We start from the raw sequence: 19,424 nt of genomic DNA, 5'->3' as shown, positions 1-19,424 counted from the left end.
CAACACCTTGCTGGCACTCTGCTTGTTCTTGGCTATACAATATTCATCTCTGTGCACATCTAACTTCTAAAGATATTGTTCTCGGTGTCTCGAATCCAAACAGGGAAGTCCGTATAATGTTCAACGTTATTCTCTTGTTTGCAAACTTTTACATACACAGGTGTCGGGTAAAAAAATAAGTTAAAGATGAAAAAAATTATTTAAAGAATTTTCTAACTCGTTCAAGCTATACTGTAATTAACTGAAAATATTAAAAAATAAGCCTGGTGAGTTGGTCTACAAAAGTCTTTTAGCAGATAAACTTATTGAATGTAACCCCTAACACCACATAACCTCTGTACTATGGACAAAGTGTTTTTTTTTTAAATAATAATGATAAAAATAATAATTGCTAACACTTAAATAGCTCTTTTCTGGACACTCCACTCAAAGCGATTTACAGGTAATGGGGATCCCCTCCACCCCCCCAGTGTGATGATGCTCCAGTCCGCTCACACACTCCAGCTCTCCGTGGGGAGGAGAGCAGAGTGATGAGGCCAGTTCAGAGAGGGGGTTGATCAGGAGGCCATGACTGGTAAAGACCAGGGGGAGTCTGTCCAGGACACTGGGGTCACACCCCTACTCTTTCTGAGAGACACCCTGGGGTCTTGACTGACCACAGAGAGGCAGGACCTCCGTTTCACGTCTCATCTGAAGGACAGCGCCTTGTTTACAGTCTAGTGTCCCCGTCACTGTCCTGGGGCTTTAGGACCCCCACAGCCCACAGGGTGAGCGCCCCTCTACTGGTCCACTAACACCTCTTCCAGCAGCAGCCTCAGCTTTCCCAGGAGTCTCCCATCCAGGTACTGGCCAGGCTCATACCTGCTGAGCTTTTTTTACCCGTTTCATTCACTTGTTGCTACATTGTTGTGTCACGTTGAGACGTCTGTATATTCCTATGTATATACCCCTGCTTTCTGTACTTTCCCTTTTTGTATTTTAATAACAATTTAAAAAAACACAAAAAAAACCACGGACACCTTCCGGACGCAGGACCGCAGGCGACACCGACTCCCTCCCGCCGCTTTCCCGCCGCGGTGTCGCACAGAAATACGTCCGGCCGGCCGCCCTGGCTTCGAGACACTCGTTCCGCCCTGCGCTGTCGTGTCCACTCGGGGCTCTCTTAGCCTCGCTGGGACGGTAACTCCAGTGGCAGTGCCCCCCCGGAGAGCTCAAGATGACGTTGTGTCAGCGCTCAGCTGTGTCCCACGCCGAAATGATTTAAGTGAAGTTTAACAGTAAACGAACTTGCTTGATTACCGTCTTGGTACCATCTTACCAAGGTTTCACGCGTCCTATGATCTTGAGGAAAAAAGTGCCCACTGGAGACTGTGAGCACAGTGGACATTGAGAGCAACAGACCTCTGTCAGATCTACCCTGTTGTTTAATTGCTATAACAAACTGCTGTAATAAATTGGATTTAAGTACATTCTGTCTCGAGGGCACGCTGTCTCGCAGGGCTGGGGATCGGGGTTCAGTCCTGGACCGGAATTCAATGCTCCATCTGTTCAATTCCAGACAGGATCTGTGTGGAGTCTGCATGTTCTCCCTGTGTTCACCTGGGTTTCCTCCTGGTGCTCTGGTCTCCTCCCACAGTCCACAGACATGCTGCTGGGAGAACTGGCCCTGGTGTGTGTGTGTGTGTGTGTGTGTGTGTGTGTGTGTGTGTGTGTGTGTGTGTCCTGTGAGGGGCTGGTGTGCTGTCCAGGGTGTGTGTGTGTGTGTGTGTGTGTGTGTGTGTGTGTGTGTGTGTGTGTGTGTGTGTGTGTGTGTTTGTGTGTGTCCTGTGATGGGCTGGTGTCCTGTCCAGGGTGTGTGTGTCTGTGTGTTTACTGTGATGGGCTGGTGTCCTGTCCAGGGTGTGTGTGTCTGTGTGTTTACTGTGAGGGGCTGGTGTCCTGTCCAGGGAGTGTGTGTGTGAGACGACACACTGAGGCGTGTGGGAAGGGGACACATGACACATCTGGGCCATCGGGGAGGGGTCATCGGGGCTTGGGGGCGGGGTCACCAGGGACAGGGCAGGGTCATCAGGGCTTGGGGGCGGGGTCACCAGGGACAGGGCAGGGTCATCAGGGCTTGGGGGCGGGGTCACCAGGGACAGGGCAGGGTCATCAGGGCTTGGGGGCGGGGTCACCAGGGACAGGGCAGGGTCATCAGGGCTTGAAGGTGAGGTCACCAGGGCTTGGGGGTGGGGTCACCAGGAACAGGGCAGGGTCACCAGGGCTTGGGGGCTGGGTCATCAGGGACAGGGCGGGGTCATCAGGGACAGGGCGGGGTCATCAGGGACAGGGCGGGGTCACCAGGGACAGGGCAGGGTCATCAGGGCTTGGGGGCGGGGTCACCAGGGACAGGGCAGGGTCACCAGGGCTTGGGGGCGGGGTCACCAGGGACAGGGCAGGGTCATCAGGGCTTGGGGGCGGGGTCACCAGGGACAGGGCAGGGTCACCAGGGCTTGGGGGCGGGGTCACCAGGGACAGGGCAGGGTCATCAGGGCTTGGGGGCGGGGTCACCAGGGACAGGGCAGGGTCATCAGGGCTTGAAGGTGAGGTCACCAGGGCTTGGGGGTGGGGTCACCAGGGCTTGGGGGCTGGGTCATCAGGGACAGGGCGGGGTCATCAGGGACAGGGCGGGGTCATCAGGGCTTGGGGGCTTGGTCTGTCAGCCCTGGGGGTGTGGCTTCAGATGTCTTCCGTCTGCTGCAGATCCTTGCTGTCCTTCAGCATGAGCTCCTCCTTCTTGGTCTTCTGCCCACACATTCTGATGGAGAGAGATTCCGATGAAGCACTTCAGATCTGCATTTAGGAAGTCATACAGGAGGACAGCTGGTCTAGAGGTCAAGGTGCCGACCCTGTTGTACTGGGAGGCCAGCTGGTCTGGTGGTCAAGGTGCTGACCCTGTTGTACCGGGAGGCCAGCTGGTCTGGTGGTCAAGGTGCTGACCCTGTTGTACCGGGAGGCCAGTGGTCTAGTGGTCAAGGTGCCGACCCTGTTGTACTGGGAGGCCAGCTGGTCTGGTGGTCAAGGTGCTGACCCTGTTGTACCGGGAGGCCAGCTGGTCTGGTGGTCAAGGTGCTGACCCTGTTGTACTGGGAGGTTCCCAGTTTGAACTCTGACCCCTGAATCCCTGCGTGATTTGGAGTTCCTGAACCCCCTGAGCTAAATGTTCAGAGGAGGTGATACTCTGAGGCCCAGCTGATGTCTCAGTTCACCAGTCCACCTCACTCCCCACAACACGCTGTGAGATCAATAACTTGATCCTGGTAGTATAAAACCTGAATGTGTTTCAGTATCCTGGCTCCACTGCTACAGTCCTAGCGCTCCCCGACCCTTGTGTGACCCCACGCTGGCCCGGGCGTGACCTCTCACCTCTCCTCCACGTCCTGGATGGTGTCAGGCAAGGCTGTGCCCAGGGTCTCGGGCAGGAAGGCAGCGATGACCCCCGAAATGATGGGGGCGACCCCGTAGACCACCCCCGACAGCCAGGGCAGGAACTCCCCCAGCAGCAGCACCACTGGGGACACCATGGAGCCCACCCGCGCCACCATGGACATCCAGCCTATCCCAGACTGCCTGGGAAAGAGGGGAGGAGAGACCAGATCAACGCTGGGACTACACTGACAGACAGGACCGTATCCACACCCTGCCTGCTGAGACTACACCGAGAGAGACAGACAGGACCGTATCCACACCCTGCCTGCTGAGACTACACCGAGAGAGACAGACAGGACCGTATCCACACCCTGCCTGCTGAGACTACACCGAGAGAGACAGACAGGACCGTATCCACACCCTGCCTGCTGAGACTACACCGAGAGAGACAGACAGGACCGTATCCACACCCTGCCTGCTGAGACTACACCGAGAGAGACAGACAGGACCGTATCCACACCCTGCCTGCTGAGACTACACCGAGAGAGACAGACAGGACCGTATCCACACCCTGCCTGCTGAGACTACACCGAGAGAGACAGACAGGGACCGTATCCACACCCTGCCTGCTGAGACTACACCGAGAGAGACAGACAGGGACCATATCCGTAGAAGGAGAGAAGGAGAGAAGGAGAGATGGGGAGGTGGGGCGATGGGGCGATGGGAAGAAGGAGAGATGGGGAGATGGGTAGTTACCGGATCACAGTGGGGAACAGCTCTCCAGCATACAGGAAACAGCACATGAAGGAGGCAGCCAGACAGCCCTTCCCCAGCACAGCCAGACAGGTCCGCAGCACCTGTAATTCTGATCACACACACACACACACACAGGCGTCAGCAGGGCCTGAGTACACACACTGACACACACAGACACACACACAAGTGTCAGCAGGGCCTGAGTACACACACTGACACACACAGACACACACACAGGCGTCAGCAGGGCCTGAGTACACACACTGACACACACAGACACACACACAAGTGTCAGCAGGGCCCAAGTACACACGCCGACACACAGACGTCAGGAGAGCCTGTGACATCTTAATGTCTCATAATCCCCTTTGTACCGCACACTAGCATACCTACCTATCCCACAATCCCACTTGTATGTCCCACTGATACACATACCTATCCCACAATCCTCTTATATCTCACATTATTACATACACCTATCCCACAATCCCCCTTGTAACACACACTGATACACACACCTATCCCACAGGCCCCCTCATATCTCCCACAGGCCCCCTTCTGGACACAATGTAAGAGCTGCGTCCCCCTGAGACACGCTGTTACAATGAGCAGGACACACAGGGAGTGGACAGGAAGTAGCACCGTGACGGACCGGACGGCACCAGCAGGTTGGCCAGCACGGTCAGCCCGGCGAGGACGAGCGCGCCGCTCTGCGTGGCCCGGCGCCCCAGCACGCTCATGGCCGCCGTGGCGAGCAGCTTGGCGGGGACGTCCACGGCGCCGAAGATCACCTGCATGAGGTAGAGGCTGACGCCGAACCTCGGCAGGTCCAGGGACAGGCCGTAGTAGGCGAAGCTGGTGGAGAACCTGGGGAGGAAGACCGCCCTCCAGCACTCAGGTTAGACGCTCACTCTTCCAATTAACACACTGGCTGGTTCAATTAACACACTAACTGGTTCAATTAACACACTAACTGGTTCAATTAACACACTAACTGGGTAGATTAAGATGCTAACTGGCCAATTAAGCCACATTAAGGCCTCAGGATGCAGAGTGGAGCCTGTTTTCCAGCCCTGGCCCTCCAGAACCCCAGTCCTGTAGGATGTCCAGGAGTCTTCAATACACACACACTGGACAGGACACCAGCCCATCACAGGACACACACACACACACACACCCTGGACAGGACACCAGCCCCTCACAGGACACACACACACACAGACACCCTGGACAGGACACCAGCCCATCACAGGACACACACACACACCCTGGACAGGACACCAGCCCATCACAGGACACACTTACAGACACCCTGGACATGACACCAGCCCATCACAGGACACACACACACACACCCTGGACAGGACACCAGCCCATCACAGGACTGGGAGGAAACCCAGGTGAACACAGGGAGAACATGCAGACTCCACACGGACAGCGGCCCAGGTTTGGAATCGAACCCAGGGCCCCAGTGCCGTGAGACAGCAATGCTAACCCCTGCGCCAATGTGCCACCCAAGTTATATCAGCTGCCTGGATAAGGCGCGAGAGGAGAGACAGCGCCCTCACCAGGCGAAGCTGAGGCAGACGGTGATTCTCCTCATGCCTGGTGTGCGCAGCAGGTCCAGGGCAGAGCTGGCCTTCCTGGAGACTGACAGCTCCTTCTGCATGGCAGCCTGCAGCACCTGGACACAGGGACAGACAGACAGACAGGCTGACACAGAGACAGACAGGCTGACAGCTCCTTCTGCATGGCAGCCTGCAGCACCTGGACACAGGGACAGACACACAGACAGGCTGACACAGAGACAGACAGGCTGACAGCTCCTTCTGCATGGCGGCCTGCAGCACCTGGACACAGGGACAGACAGACAGACAGGCTGACACAGAGACAGACAGACAGGCTGACACAGGGACAGACAGACAGACAGACAGGCTGACAAAGAGACACACAGACAGACAGGCAGACAGACAGGCTGACACAGAGACAGACAGGCTGACAGCTCCTTCTGCATGGCAGCCTGCAGCACCTGGACACAGGGACAGACACACAGACAGGCTGACACAGAGACAGACAGGCTGACAGCTCCTTCTGCATGGCAGCCTGCAGCACCTGGACACAGGGACAGACACACAGACAGGCTGACACAGAGACAGACAGGCTGACAGCTCCTCCTGCATGGCAGCCTGTAGCACCTGGACACAGGGACAGACACACAGACAGGCTGACACAGAGACAGACAGGCTGACAGCTCCTTCTGCATGGCGGCCTGCAGCACCTGGACACAGGGACAGACAGACAGACAGGCTGACACAGAGACAGACAGGCTGACAGCTCCTTCTGCATGGCGGCCTGTAGCACCTGGACACAGGGACAGACAGACACACAGACAGGCTGACACAGAGACAGACAGGCTGACAGCTCCTCCTGCACGGCGGCCTGCAGCACCTGGACACAGGGACAGACAGACACACAGACAGGCTGACACGGAGACAGACAGGCTGACAGCTCCTTCTGCATGGCGGCCTGCAGCACCTGGACACAGGGACAGACACACAGACAGGCTGACACAGAGACAGACAGGCTGACAGCTCCTCCTGCACGGCGGCCTGCAGCACCTGGACACAGGGACAGACAGACACACAGACAGGCTGACACAGAGACAGACAGGCTGACAGCTCCTTCTGCATGGCGGCCTGCAGCACCTGGACACAGGGACAGACACACAGACAGGCTGACACAGAGACAGACAGGCTGACAGCTCCTTCTGCATGGCAGCCTGCAGCACCTGGACACAGGGACAGACACACAGACAGGCTGACACAGAGACAGACAGGCTGACAGCTCCTTCTGCATGGCAGCCTGCAGCACCTGGACACAGGGACAGACACACGGACAGGCTGACACAGAGACAGACAGGTTGACAGCTCCTCCTGCACGGCGGCCTGCAGCACCTGGACACAGGGACAGACAGACACACAGACAGGCTGACACAGAGACAGACAGGCTGACAGCTCCTTCTGCATGGCAGCCTGCAGCACCTGGACACAGGGACAGACACACGGACAGGCTGACACAGAGACAGACAGGTTGACAGCTCCTCCTGCACGGCGGCCTGCAGCACCTGGACACAGGGACAGACAGACACACAGACAGGCTGACACAGAGACAGACAGGCTGACAGCTCCTTTTGCATGGCGGCCTGCAGCACCTGGACACAGGGACAGACAGACAGACAGGCTGACACAGAGACAGACAGGCTGACAGCTCCTTCTGCATGGCGGCCTGCAGCACCTGGACACAGGGACAGACACACAGACAGGCTGACACAGAGACAGACAGGCTGACAGCTCCTCCTGCACGGCGGCCTGCAGCACCTGGACACAGGGACAGACACACAGACAGGCTGACACAGAGACAGACAGGCTGACAGCTCCTTCTGCATGGCGGCCTGTAGCACCTGGACACAGGGACAGACAGACAGACAGGCTGACACAGAGACAGACAGGCTGACAGCTCCTTCTGCATGGCGGCCTGCAGCACCTGGACACAGGGACAGACAGACACACAGACAGGCTGACACAGAGACAGACAGGCTGACAGCTCCTTCTGCATGGCGGCCTGCAGCACCTGGACACAGGGACAGACACACAGACAGGCTGACACAGAGACAGACAGGCTGACAGCTCCTTCTGCATGGCAGCCTGCAGCACCTGGACACAGGGACAGACACACAGACAGGCTGACACAGAGACAGACAGGCTGACAGCTCCTTCTGCATGGCAGCCTGCAGCACCTGGACACAGGGACAGACAGATAGACAGACAGACAGACAGGCTGACACAGGGACAGACAGACAGGCTGACAGAGACAGACAGACACACAGACAGGCTGACAGAGAGACAGACAGACAGACAGGCTGACACAGGGACACACAGACAGGCTGACAGAGAGACAGACACACGGACAGGCTGACACAGAGACAGACAGACAGACAGGCTGACACAGGGACAGACAGACAGGCTGACACAGAGACAAACAGACAAACAGGCTGACACAGGGACAGACAGACAGGCTGACACAGAGACAAACAGACAAACAGGCTGACACAGGGACAGACAGACAGACAGACAGGCTGACACAGGGACAGACAGACAGGCTGACACAGGGACAGACAGACAGACAGACAGACAGGCTGACACAGGGACAGACAGACAGACAGACAGACAGACAGACAGACACAGGGACAGACAGACACACAGACAGGCTGACACAGGGACACACAGACAGGCTGACAGAGAGACAGACACACGGACAGGCTGAGACACAGACAGACAGACAGGCTGACACAGGGACAGACAGACAGACAGACAGACAGACAGACAGACAGGCTGACACAGGGACAGACAGACAGACAGGCTGACACAGAGACAGACAGACAGACAGACAGACAGGCTGACACAGGGACAGACAGACAGACAGACTGACACAGGGGCAGACAGACCTCGGTGTCGATCCTGTCCCCCTGGTCCTTGTGCCCGTTGAGTCTGGCCACCAGCCGCAGGTTCCTCACAGCTGCATCTGTCTTCCCCTTCAGCACCAGCCAGCGGGCCGACTCCAGCACCCACCTGCGGGCCACAGAGCGGGCCGGGCTCAGCGCCTGCAGTCACCCCTCATGACAGCGGCACTGCTCTCCCTTCGTTTTATATACCCCCCTCTCTCTCCTATATACCCCCCTCTCTCTCCTATATACCCTCTCTCTCTCCTATATACCCTCTCTCTCTCCTATATACCCGTCTCTCTCCTATATACCCTCTCTCTCTCCTATATACCCTCTCTCTCTCCTATATACCCCTCCCTCTCTCCTATATACCCTCTCTCTCTCCTATATACCCCCCTCTCTCTCCTATATACCCTCTCTCTCTCCTATACACTTCTCTCTCTCCTATATACCCCCCTCTCTCTCCTATATACATCTCTCTCTCCTATACACTTCTCTCTCTCCTATATACCTCTCTCTTTCCTCTATATACCCCCCTCTCTCTCCTATATACCCCCCTCTCTCTCCTATATACCCCTGTCCCTCTCCCATATACCCCTGTCCCTCTCCTATATACCCCTGTCTCTCTCCTATATACCCCTGTCCCTCTCCCATATACCCCTGTCCCTCTCCTATATACCCCTGTCTCTCTCCTATATACCCCTGTCTCTCTACTAAATACCCCTGTCTCTCTCCTATATAGTCCTGTCTCTCTCCTATATACCTCTCCCTCTCTCCTATATACCCCTGTCTCTCTCCTACATACCCATATCCCTCTCTTATATACCCCTGTCTCTCTCAATATACCCTTGTCTCTATATGTACCTGTCTCTCTCACTAGGAGTACAGGAAGGAGATGTAGAAGGGCACAGACACAGATATACCTGTCTCTCTCACCAGGAGTACAGGAAGGAGATGTAGAAGCACACAGACACAGATATACCTGTCTCTCTCACCAGGAGTACAGGAAGGAGATGTAGAAGCACACAGACACAGATATACCTGTCTCTCTCACCAGGAGTACAGGAAGGAGATGTAGAAGCACACAGACACAGATATACCTGTCTCTCTCACCAGGAGTACATGAAAGAGATGTAGAAGCGCACAGACACAGATATACCTGTCTCTCTCACCAGGAGTACAGGAAGGAGATGTAGAAGCACACAGACACAGATATACCTGTCTCTCTCACCAGGAGTACAGGAAGGAGATGTAGAAGCAAACAGACACAGATATACCTGTCTCTCTCACCAGGAGTACAGGAAGGAGATGGAGAAGGGCACAGACACAGATATACCTGTCTCTCTCACCAGTAGTACAGGAAGGAGATGTAGAAGCGCACAGACACAGATATACCTGTCTCTCTCACCAGGAGTACAGGAAGGAGATGTAGAAGCACACAGACACAGATATACCTGTCTCTCTCACCATGAGTACAGGAAGGAGATGTAGAAGGGCACAGACACAGATATACCTGTCTCTCTCACAGGAGTACAGGAAGGAGATGTAGAAGGGCACAGACACAGATATACCTGTCTCTCTCACCAGGAGTACAGGAAGGCGATGTAGAAGGGCACAGACACAGATATACCTGTCTCTCTCACCAGGAGTACAGGAAGGAGATGTAGAAGGGCACAGACACAGATATACCTGTCTCTCTCACCAGGAGTACAGGAAGGAGATGTAGAAGGGCACAGACACAGATATACCTGTCTCTCTCACCAGGAGTACAGGAAGGCGATGTAGAAGGGCACAGACACAGATATACCTGTCTCTCTCACCAGGAGTACAGGAAGGAGATGTAGAAGCGCACAGACACAGATATACCTGTCTCTCTCACCAGGAGTACAGGAAGGCGATGTAGAAGCGCACAGACACAGATATACCTGTCTCTCTCACCAGGAGTACAGGAAGGAGATGTAGAAGCACACAGACACAGATATACCTGTCTCTCTCACCAGGAGTACAGGAAGGAGATGTAGAAGGGCACAGACACAGATATACCTGTCTCTCTCACCAGGAGTACAGGAAGGCGATGTAGAAGGGCACAGACACAGATATACCTGTCTCTCTCACCAGGAGTACAGGAAGGAGATGTAGAAGCAAACAGACACAGATATACCTGTCTCTCTCACCAGGAGTACAGGAAGGAGATGGAGAAGCACACAGACACAGATATACCTGTCTCTCTCACCAGGAGTACAGGAAGGCGATGTAGAAGCAAACAGACACAGATATACCTGTCTCTCTCACCAGGAGTACAGGAAGGAGATGGAGAAGCACACAGACACAGATATACCTGTCTCTCTCACCAGGAGTACAGGAAGGCGATGTAGAAGGGCACAGACACTGCCAGTGTCAGCCAGCGCCAGTCGCGGATCAGGTAGGCCACGCCCGCCAGGAGCAGCTGGCCAATCGTATAGAAGTATCCTATTCCTGTGCCAAACACGGTGCGCATGTGCACGGGGACCCACTCTAGAACTGAGGAGAGAGAGGAGAGAGAGGGGGGAGAGAGAGGAGAGAGAGGGGGAGAGAGGGGGGAGAGGGGGGAGAGAGAGGAGAGAGAGGAGAGAGAGGGGGAGAGAGGGGAGAGAGGGGAGAGGAGAGAGAGGGGAGAGAGGGGAGAGAGGGGAGAGGAGAGAGAGGGGAGAGAGGGGAGAGAGGGGAGAGAGGGGAGAGAGAGTCAGAAAGTGGTAGACAGGCACTCAAATGTACAGACACTCAGATAGACTGATAAAGAGACAGACAGGCACTGTCTGATCACATTTACACCCTACACACACTGATAGACAAACACGTCCACCAAAAACACAAAGGAAAATTTTTTGCCTGCTTTGTCGATTTCAAAAAAGCATTTGACTCGATTTGGCATGAGAGATTGTTTTACAAACTACTCCAAAGTGGCATAGGGGGCAAAGTGTACGACATAATTAAATCAATGTATTCAGAGAGCAAATGTGCAATGAAAATTGGAAACAAAAGGACTAAATTCTTCACCCAAGGCCGTGGGGTGAGACAGGGCTGCAGCCTGAGCCCAACACTGTTCAATATCTATATCAACGAATTAGCAGGAATGTTGGAGCAGTCTGCAGCTCCTGGTCTTACACTACACGACACAGAAATCAAGTTCCTGCTCTACGCAGATGACCTGGTCCTGCTGTCGCCCACAGAACAGGGGCTGCAGCAGAACCTGGCACTGCTGGAGCAGTACTGTCAGACCTGGGCACTGACAGTAAATCTGGACAAGACCAGAGTTATGGTTTTCCAGAAGAAAGCCAGACCTCAGGGAAACAGGTACAAATCCACACTGAACAACAACACATTGGAGCACACATCCAGCTACACATATCTCGGTCTCACCATCAGCTCTTCCGGGAGTTTTGACCTGGCAGTGAAGGCACTGAGGGAGAAGGCACTCAGGGCTTTCTACACAATAAGAAGGAGGCTCTTCAACATCAACCCACCAACAAGAATCTGGCTCCAAATATTTGAAAGTGTAATCCAACCCATTGCCCTATACGGCAGTGAAGTGTGGGGTCCCCTCACAGACCAGGATTACACCCAATGGGACAAACACCCCACAGAAACTCTTCACATGGAGATCTGTAGAAACATCCTCCGTGTGCAGAGAAAAACTCCTAACAACAGGTGCAGGGCCGAATTAGGCCAGTACCCACTATTGATAAACATACAGAAAAGAATATTAAAGTATTGGCTACACCTAAAAAACAGTGACCAAAATTCCTACCACTACAAAGCCCTGCTGAGCCAAGAGCTGAGCCCAAAACAGAGCCCCCTGAGCCAGCTGGTCCTGAGGCTCACTGACCTGAGCCACACCGACACTAACCAGCCTCAGGACAGCACTGCTAGAGCACCACAACCCAGACTCAACCACATCACAGCACAGATCAAACAGCAATATCTCACACACTGGGACACACACACACAAACACAACATAAACTGGAATGCTACAGAACCCTAAACAGACAATACACACTAGCTGAATATTTGACCAAAATAAAAAATAACAAAAAGAAACAGACCCTGACGAAGTACAGGCTCAGTGACCACAGCCTGGCCATAGAAACTGGGCGACACAGGCAGACCTGGCTGCCCAGAGAGGACAGGCTCAGTGACCACAGCCTGGACACAGAAAATGGACACAGGCAGACCTGGCTGCCCAGAGAGGACAGGCTGTGCTCCCACTGCCAGCGGGGAGAAATAGAGACAGAGGTGCACTTCCTACTGCACTGTGACAGATACTCTGGGATTAGAGAAACATTCTTCCCTAAACTCAGAAATCTAGTCCCAGAGTTCCCACACCTGCCAGAATCACAACGGGTCCCAATCCTACTGGGAGAGGGAGGAGGGAACTCAGTTGAACTGGCAACCCAGTATGTGATCTCCTGTCACAGCCTGAGGAACAGTGAGTCTGTCTACCAATAATGCTCCAGCCGCCTACAGTATATGTCAATATTTTATAATATGTCTTTGTTGTAAATGTCTGTAACATGTCTGTAGATTTTATTTTACTTCTATTTTTTGTTTTGTTCCATGTTCATTTTATTATTTTTATTTGCTTTGGCAACACTGATTGTACCCATCGGTCATGCTAATAAAGCACCTTGAATTAAATTGAATTGAGAGACTCAGAAACACAGTCACTCAGACACACAGATACACCAACAGAGACACTCAGACACTCAGACAGAGACGCACAGACACAAACACTCAGACACTCAGACGCACAAAGACATAGACACTCAGACACTCAGACACTCAGACACTCAGACACACCAACAGAGACACTCAGACACTGAGACACACAGAGACACAGAGACACAGAGACACACAGACACAGACACACAGACACTCAGACACACAGACACACTGACAGAGACACACAGACATGCAGACAGACACAGACACACAGACACTCAGAAACTCAGACACTCAGACAGAGACACACAGAGACACACTGACACTCAGACACACAGACACACAGAGACACACACAGACACACACAGACACTCAGACACTCAGACACTCAGACACACAGACACACAGACACACAGACACTCAGACACTCAGACACACAGACACACAGACGCACAGACGCTCAGACGCACAGACGCACAGACGCACAGACGCACAGACGCTCAGACGCTCAGACACTCAGACACTCAGACACTCAGACACTCAGACAGAGACACACAGACACTCAGACAGAGACACACAGACACGCAGACACGCAGACACTCAGACACTCAGACACTCAGACACTCAGACAGAGACACACAGACACACAGACACACAGACAGACACTCAGACACAGACACTCAGACACAGACACTCAGACACAGACACTCAGACACAGACACGCAGACACTCAGACACTCAGACACTCAGACAGAGACACACAGACACACTGACAGAGACACTCAGACACTCAGACACTCAGACACTCAGACACTCAGACACTCAGACACGCAGACAGACACAGACAGACAGAAAGCGGCAGGATGACTCACGCAGAGAGAAGCAGTTCAGGCTCATCCCGGACAGAGCCATCCCACACAGGAATCGGAACACGCAGAAGGCGGGGAAGGTGGGGGCGAAGGCGGCGCAGGTGCCACCCACAGCCATCAGCAGGTAGGAGAAGGTGAGGAGCATCCGCCGGCCAAACCTGAGACAGGACAGGGTCCGGAAAACTGGCATTACTGTGGATCACCTGAGGGGTCAGTGTGGGTCATCTGAGGGGTCAGTGTGGATCATCTCAGGGGTTACTGTGGATCATCTGAGGGGTTACTGTGGATCATCTGAGGGGTCAGTGTGGATCATCCCAGGGGTTACTGTGGATCATCTCAGGGGTCAGTGTGGATCATCTCAGGGGTCACTGTGGATAATGGGTGGAGTCTGTACTGGGGGAGGGGTCAGTGTGGGAGGAGGAGTCTGTACTGGGGGAGGGGTCAGTGTGGGAGGAGGAGTCTGTACTGGGGGAGGGGTCAGTGTGGGAGGAGGAGTCTGTACTGGGGGAGGGGTCAGTGTGAATAATGGGAGGAGTCTGTACTGGGGGAGGGGTCAGTGTGAATAATGGGAGGAGTCTGTACTGGGGGAGGGTCCGTGTGAATAATGGGAGGAGCCTGTACTGGGGGAGGGGTCCGTGTGAATAATGGGAGGAGCCTGTACTGGGGGAGGGGTCCGTGTGAATAATGGGAGGAGCCTGTACTGGGGGAGGGGTCCGTGTGAATAATGGGAGGAGCCTGTACTGGGGGAGGGGTCCGTGTGAATAATGGGAGGAGTCTGTAATAGAGGAAGGGGCACTTACCTGTCTGCCAGGTCCCCGAAGATGACTGCTCCCACCAGCACACCTGCCATGTAGATGGTTTGAGCCATCTGCTTCAGAGAGCGCCTGTCACACACCAGGTCCCACTGCAGAGAGAGACACTGGCCTGAGCCACACCGACACCAGCCAGCCTCAGGACAGCACTGCTAGAGCACCACAACCCAGACTCAACACTGACACCAGCCAGCCTCAGGACAGCACTGCTAGAGCACCACAACCCAGACTCAACACTGACACCAGCCAGCCTCAGGACAGCACTGCTAGAATCAAGCACATCACAGATCACACAGCAATATCTCACACACTGGGACACACACACACAAACACAACTGGAATGCTACAGAACCTTAAACAGACAATACACACTAGCTGAATATTTGACCAAGATAAGAAACAGCAAAAAGAAACAGACCCTGACGAAGTACAGGCTCAGTGACCAGAGCCTGGACACAGAGGCAGGAGAGAGGAGAGTGAGAGAGAGAGAGAGAGAGAGGAGAGTGAGAGGACAGGCAGGGCAGGGAGAGGAGAGAAGGGACAGGCAGGAGAGAGAGAGGAGAATGAAGGGACAGGCAGGACAGGCAGGAGAGAGAGAGAGGAGAGTGAAGGGACAGGCAGGACAGGGAGAGGAGAGTGAGAGAGAGAGAGAGGAGAGTGAAGGGACAGGCAGGACAGGCAGGAGAGAGAGAGAGGAGAGTGAAGGGACAGGCAGGACAGGGAGAGGAGAGTGAGAGAGAGAGAGAGAGGAGAGTGAAGGGACAGGCAGGACAGGCAGGAGAGAGAGGAGAGTGAAGGGACAGGCAGGACAGGGAGAGGAGAGAGATATCTTCAGCCCCCCTCACCTCCGACACCACGGTGGCGCCCGTCTCGGCCGTGTCGTACTCCCAGCCCTCCGCGCACGCCTGCAGCTCCGCGGCCGAGCCGTTCTGCGCGCCCCCGCCTCCCGGCGCGCTGCCGTTGGCGCCGAGCACCTGCCACTGCGGCCGCACGAACCTCTGGCAGCGGGCCGGCAGGCCGTCGGCGTCCAGGGGCGCCGTGAGCAAGGCGGGCACGAGTGGGGGCGCGGGCGAGGGCGGCGGGGGCGCGCCGGCGGCGCTCAGGTTGGCGGGCGCGCGGCAGCGGTGCGCGGGCGCGGCGGCTGCGAAGTTCTGCAGCAGGTTGTGGCTCGCGTGCAGCAGCACGGGCAGGCAGAGCAGCGCCGCGTGCAGCGCCTGGAAGCGCCCCACGCCGCCCACCCGCTCCAGCAGGTCGGCGAAACCCATGTCGCGCGTCTGAAGACCGGCTAGAATGATGTCATCACCGTTCCGTCACAGCGACGGAGTGAAATCGTTACAGGCCGAGCGGCTAATAGGTTTAATTTAATTAACTAATTAATTAACGGTGTCTGGCCCTTGCGACAGCCCGCGCTCCTGACAGTGAGAAACCGATCGCTGATGAATGATCACACTCAGGCAGAGCTCGCGGGCTTGATTTCCTCGTGCGCACAGACAGGGGCGAGCTCAAGGGCGAGCCGAGCCGGGCCGAGCCGGGCCGGTCAGGACTCCGCCGTGTCGCCCGGGCGTGACTCCCGTCCCCCAGTCACCGGACCGACCAGTCCACACCCGCGGGTTTCTCTTCCCGAGACCGCGCTGCAGGTCAGGGGCTGGCGGGTCCCTGTAGTGCCTCTGTCCGCCGCCCGCCCGAGCCCCGGAGGGGGCTGGAAAAACCGGCTTGTCGGGGGGTCAAAAGCAGTTCCGAAAGCCCAGCCCGCTCTCGCCGGGTTTCCCTTGAGACGGAGAAGTCGCACTCGGCGCAGTTCTGGGGTTCGGCGTTCGTGGTTCGGGTCCGTGCTGCTGAGCGACCCCGGCAGAAGCCGTCGGTCCGGTAACAGCTCTTCAGTCACGAGCCCTGATCCAATACGGTCCCGGTCCCGGTCCCGGTGCCGCCCGCTCGGACCTCTTCCCGCCCGGACCGAAACTCCAAACCTAGCGCGTGCGTCCACCCGAGTCCAACAGCTGGCTGCGGCGCGAGACGGGAGACAGGAGAGAGTGTGTGCGCGCGCGCCCCGCGGCCGTGCTTTTGAGCGGCTCCGCGACCTTGAACCCGGAACCCTGTTACTGTTTCACTGCTGGGGGTGGGAGTCACACGGGACAGCGCCGCCCCAGTCAGGGTAACACCCTGAGGAGACTGCTCTCTGACTGGGAGACTGGGAGACACAGAGAGAGAAGATCCCCTGAGCCAGCTGGTCCTGAGGCTCACTGACACCCACCAGACAACACATACACACAGCACTGCCTGACCCACTCACACTCACACACATACTCACACTCACACTCACACTCACACTCACACTCACACTCACACTACCTCACCCACCAGACAACACATACACACAGCACAGCACTGCCTGACCCACTCACACTCACACTCACACTATCTCACCCACTGGGACACACATACACACAGAGAAGAGCCCCCTGAGCCAGCTGGTCCTGAGGCTCACTGACACCCACCAGACAACACATACACACAGCACTGCCTGACCCACTCACACCCACACTCACACTCACACTCACAGCACTGCCTGACCCACTCACACTCACACTCACACTCACACTATCTCACCCACTGGGACACACATACACACAGAGAAGAGCCCCCTGAGCCAGCTGGTCCTGAGGCTCACTGACCTGAGCCACACCGACACTAACCAGCCTCAGGACAGCACTGCTAGAGCACCACAACCCAGACTCAACCACATCACAGCACAGATCAAACAGCAATATCTCACACACTGGGACACACACACACAAACACAACATAAACTGGAATACTACAGAACCTTAAACAGACAATACACACTAGCTGAATATTTGACCAAGATAAGAAACAACAAACAGAAACAGACCCTGACGAAGTACAGGCTCAGTGACCACAGCCTGGACACAGAAACTGGACACAGGCAGACCTGACTGGTCAGAGAGGACAGGCTGTGCTCCCACTGCCAGCAGGGAGAAATAGAGACAGAGGTGCACTTCCTACTGCACTGTGACAGATACTCTGGGATTAGAGAAACATTCTTCCCGAAATTCAGAAATCTAGTCCCAGAGTTCCCACACCTGCCAGAATCACAACGGGTCCCAATCCTACTGGGAGAGGGAGGAGGGAACTCAGTGGAACTGGCAGCCCAGTATGTGATCTCCTGTCACAGCCTGAGGAACAGTGAGTCTGTCTCCCAATAATGCTCCAGCCGCCTACAGTAGATGTCAATATTTTATAATATTTCTTTGTTGTAAATGTCTGTAACATGTCTGTAGATTTTATTTTACTTCTATTTTTTGTTTTGTTCTATGTTAATTTTATTATTTTTATTTGCTTTGGCAACACTGATTGTACCCATCGGTCATGCTAATAAAGCACCTTGAATTGAACTGAACTGAGAGGCAGTGTGGGCTAGTGGTTAGAGCTGAGGCACTGGGAGAGAGGGAGAGGCAGTGTGGGCTAGTGGTTAGAGCTGAGGCACTGGGAGAGAGGGAGAGGCAGTGTGGGCTAGTGGTTAGAGCTGAGGCACTGGGAGAGAGAGAGGGAGGCAGTGTGGGCTAGTGGTTAGAGCTGAGGCACTGGGAGAGAGGGAGAGAGGCAGTGTGGGCTAGTGGTTAGAGCTGAGGAACTGGGAGAGAGAGAGGGAGGCAGTGTGGGCTAGTGGTTAGAGCTGAGGCACTGGGAGAGAGGGAGAGAGGCAGTGTGGGCTAGTGGTTAGAGCTGAGGCACTGGGAGAGAGGGAGAGGCAGTGTGGGCTAGTGGTTAGAGCTGAGGCACTGGGAGAGAGAGAGGGAGGCAGTGTGGGCTAGTGGTTAGAGCTGAGGCACTGGGAGAGGGAGGGAGGCAGTGTGGGCTAGTGGTTAGAGCTGAGGCACTGGGAGAGAGGGAGGGAGGCAGTGTGGGCTAGTGGTTAGAGCTGAGGCACTGGGAGAGAGGGAGAGGCAGTGTGGGCTAGTGGTTAGAGCTGAGGCACTGGGAGAGAGAGAGGGAGGCAGTGTGGGCTAGTGGTTAGAGCTGAGGCACTGGGAGAGGGAGGGAGGCAGTGTGGGCTAGTGGTTAGAGCTGAGGCACTGGGAGAGAGGGAGGGAGGCAGTGTGGGCTAGTGGTTAGAGCTGAGGCACTGGGAGAGAGAGAGAGAGGCAGTGTGGGCTAGTGGTTAGAGCTGAGGCACTGGGAGAGAGGGAGGCAGTGTGGGCTAGTGGTTAGAGCTGAGGCACTGGGAGAGAGGGAGGGGGCAGTGTGGGCTAGTGGTTAGAGCTGAGGCACTGGGAGAGAGAGAGGGAGGCAGTGTGGGCTAGTGGTTAGAGCTGAGGCACTGGGAGAGAGGGAGGCAGTGTGGGCTAGTGGTTAGAGCT

General features: G+C 55.3%; 1 protein-coding gene across 1 annotated transcript; it reads right to left on the bottom strand.

Moving 5' to 3' along the window:
- Positions 1–1,406: 1,406 nt before the first annotated feature.
- LOC148660354 (solute carrier family 22 member 6-like) lies at positions 1,407–17,092 on the bottom strand. Its single transcript, XM_088634235.1, has 11 exons — positions 15,891–17,092; positions 15,034–15,137; positions 14,237–14,391; positions 11,017–11,185; positions 8,669–8,792; positions 5,733–5,848; positions 4,817–5,031; positions 4,165–4,273; positions 3,406–3,609; positions 2,686–2,797; positions 1,407–2,579 (listed from the first exon to the last, which is right to left on the bottom strand). The coding sequence occupies exons 1-10, from the start codon at positions 16,308–16,310 to the stop codon at positions 2,719–2,721; spliced, it is 1,695 nt and encodes a 564-aa protein (XP_088490361.1). The 5' UTR covers positions 16,311–17,092; the 3' UTR covers positions 1,407–2,579; positions 2,686–2,718.
- Positions 17,093–19,424: the final 2,332 nt, after the last annotated feature.

Source organism: Lepisosteus platostomus, chromosome 6 (assembly GCF_059453375.1).
Source record: "Lepisosteus platostomus isolate fLepPlt1 chromosome 6, fLepPlt1.hap1, whole genome shotgun sequence".
Classification (NCBI taxonomy): Eukaryota; Metazoa; Chordata; class Actinopteri; order Semionotiformes; family Lepisosteidae; genus Lepisosteus; species Lepisosteus platostomus.
The sequence above is the reverse complement of the archived record's forward strand: the minus strand, read 5'-3'. Positions and strand labels throughout refer to the sequence as shown.

Excerpts from the sequence above, each read along its gene's own strand:
- LOC148660354 (XM_088634235.1), bottom strand. The coding sequence starts at position 16,310 with ATGGGTTTCGCCGACCTGCTGGAGCGGGTGGGCGGCGTGGGGCGCTTC. Across the intron at positions 11,186-14,236 it reads CCTGAACTGCTTCTCTCTGC|TTCTAGAGTGGGTCCCCGTG; the intron begins GTGAGTCATCCT and ends CTCTCTCCTCAG. Across the intron at positions 5,849-8,668 it reads GGGACAGGATCGACACCGAG|GTGCTGCAGGCTGCCATGCA; the intron begins GTCTGTCTGCCC and ends CCCTGTGTCCAG.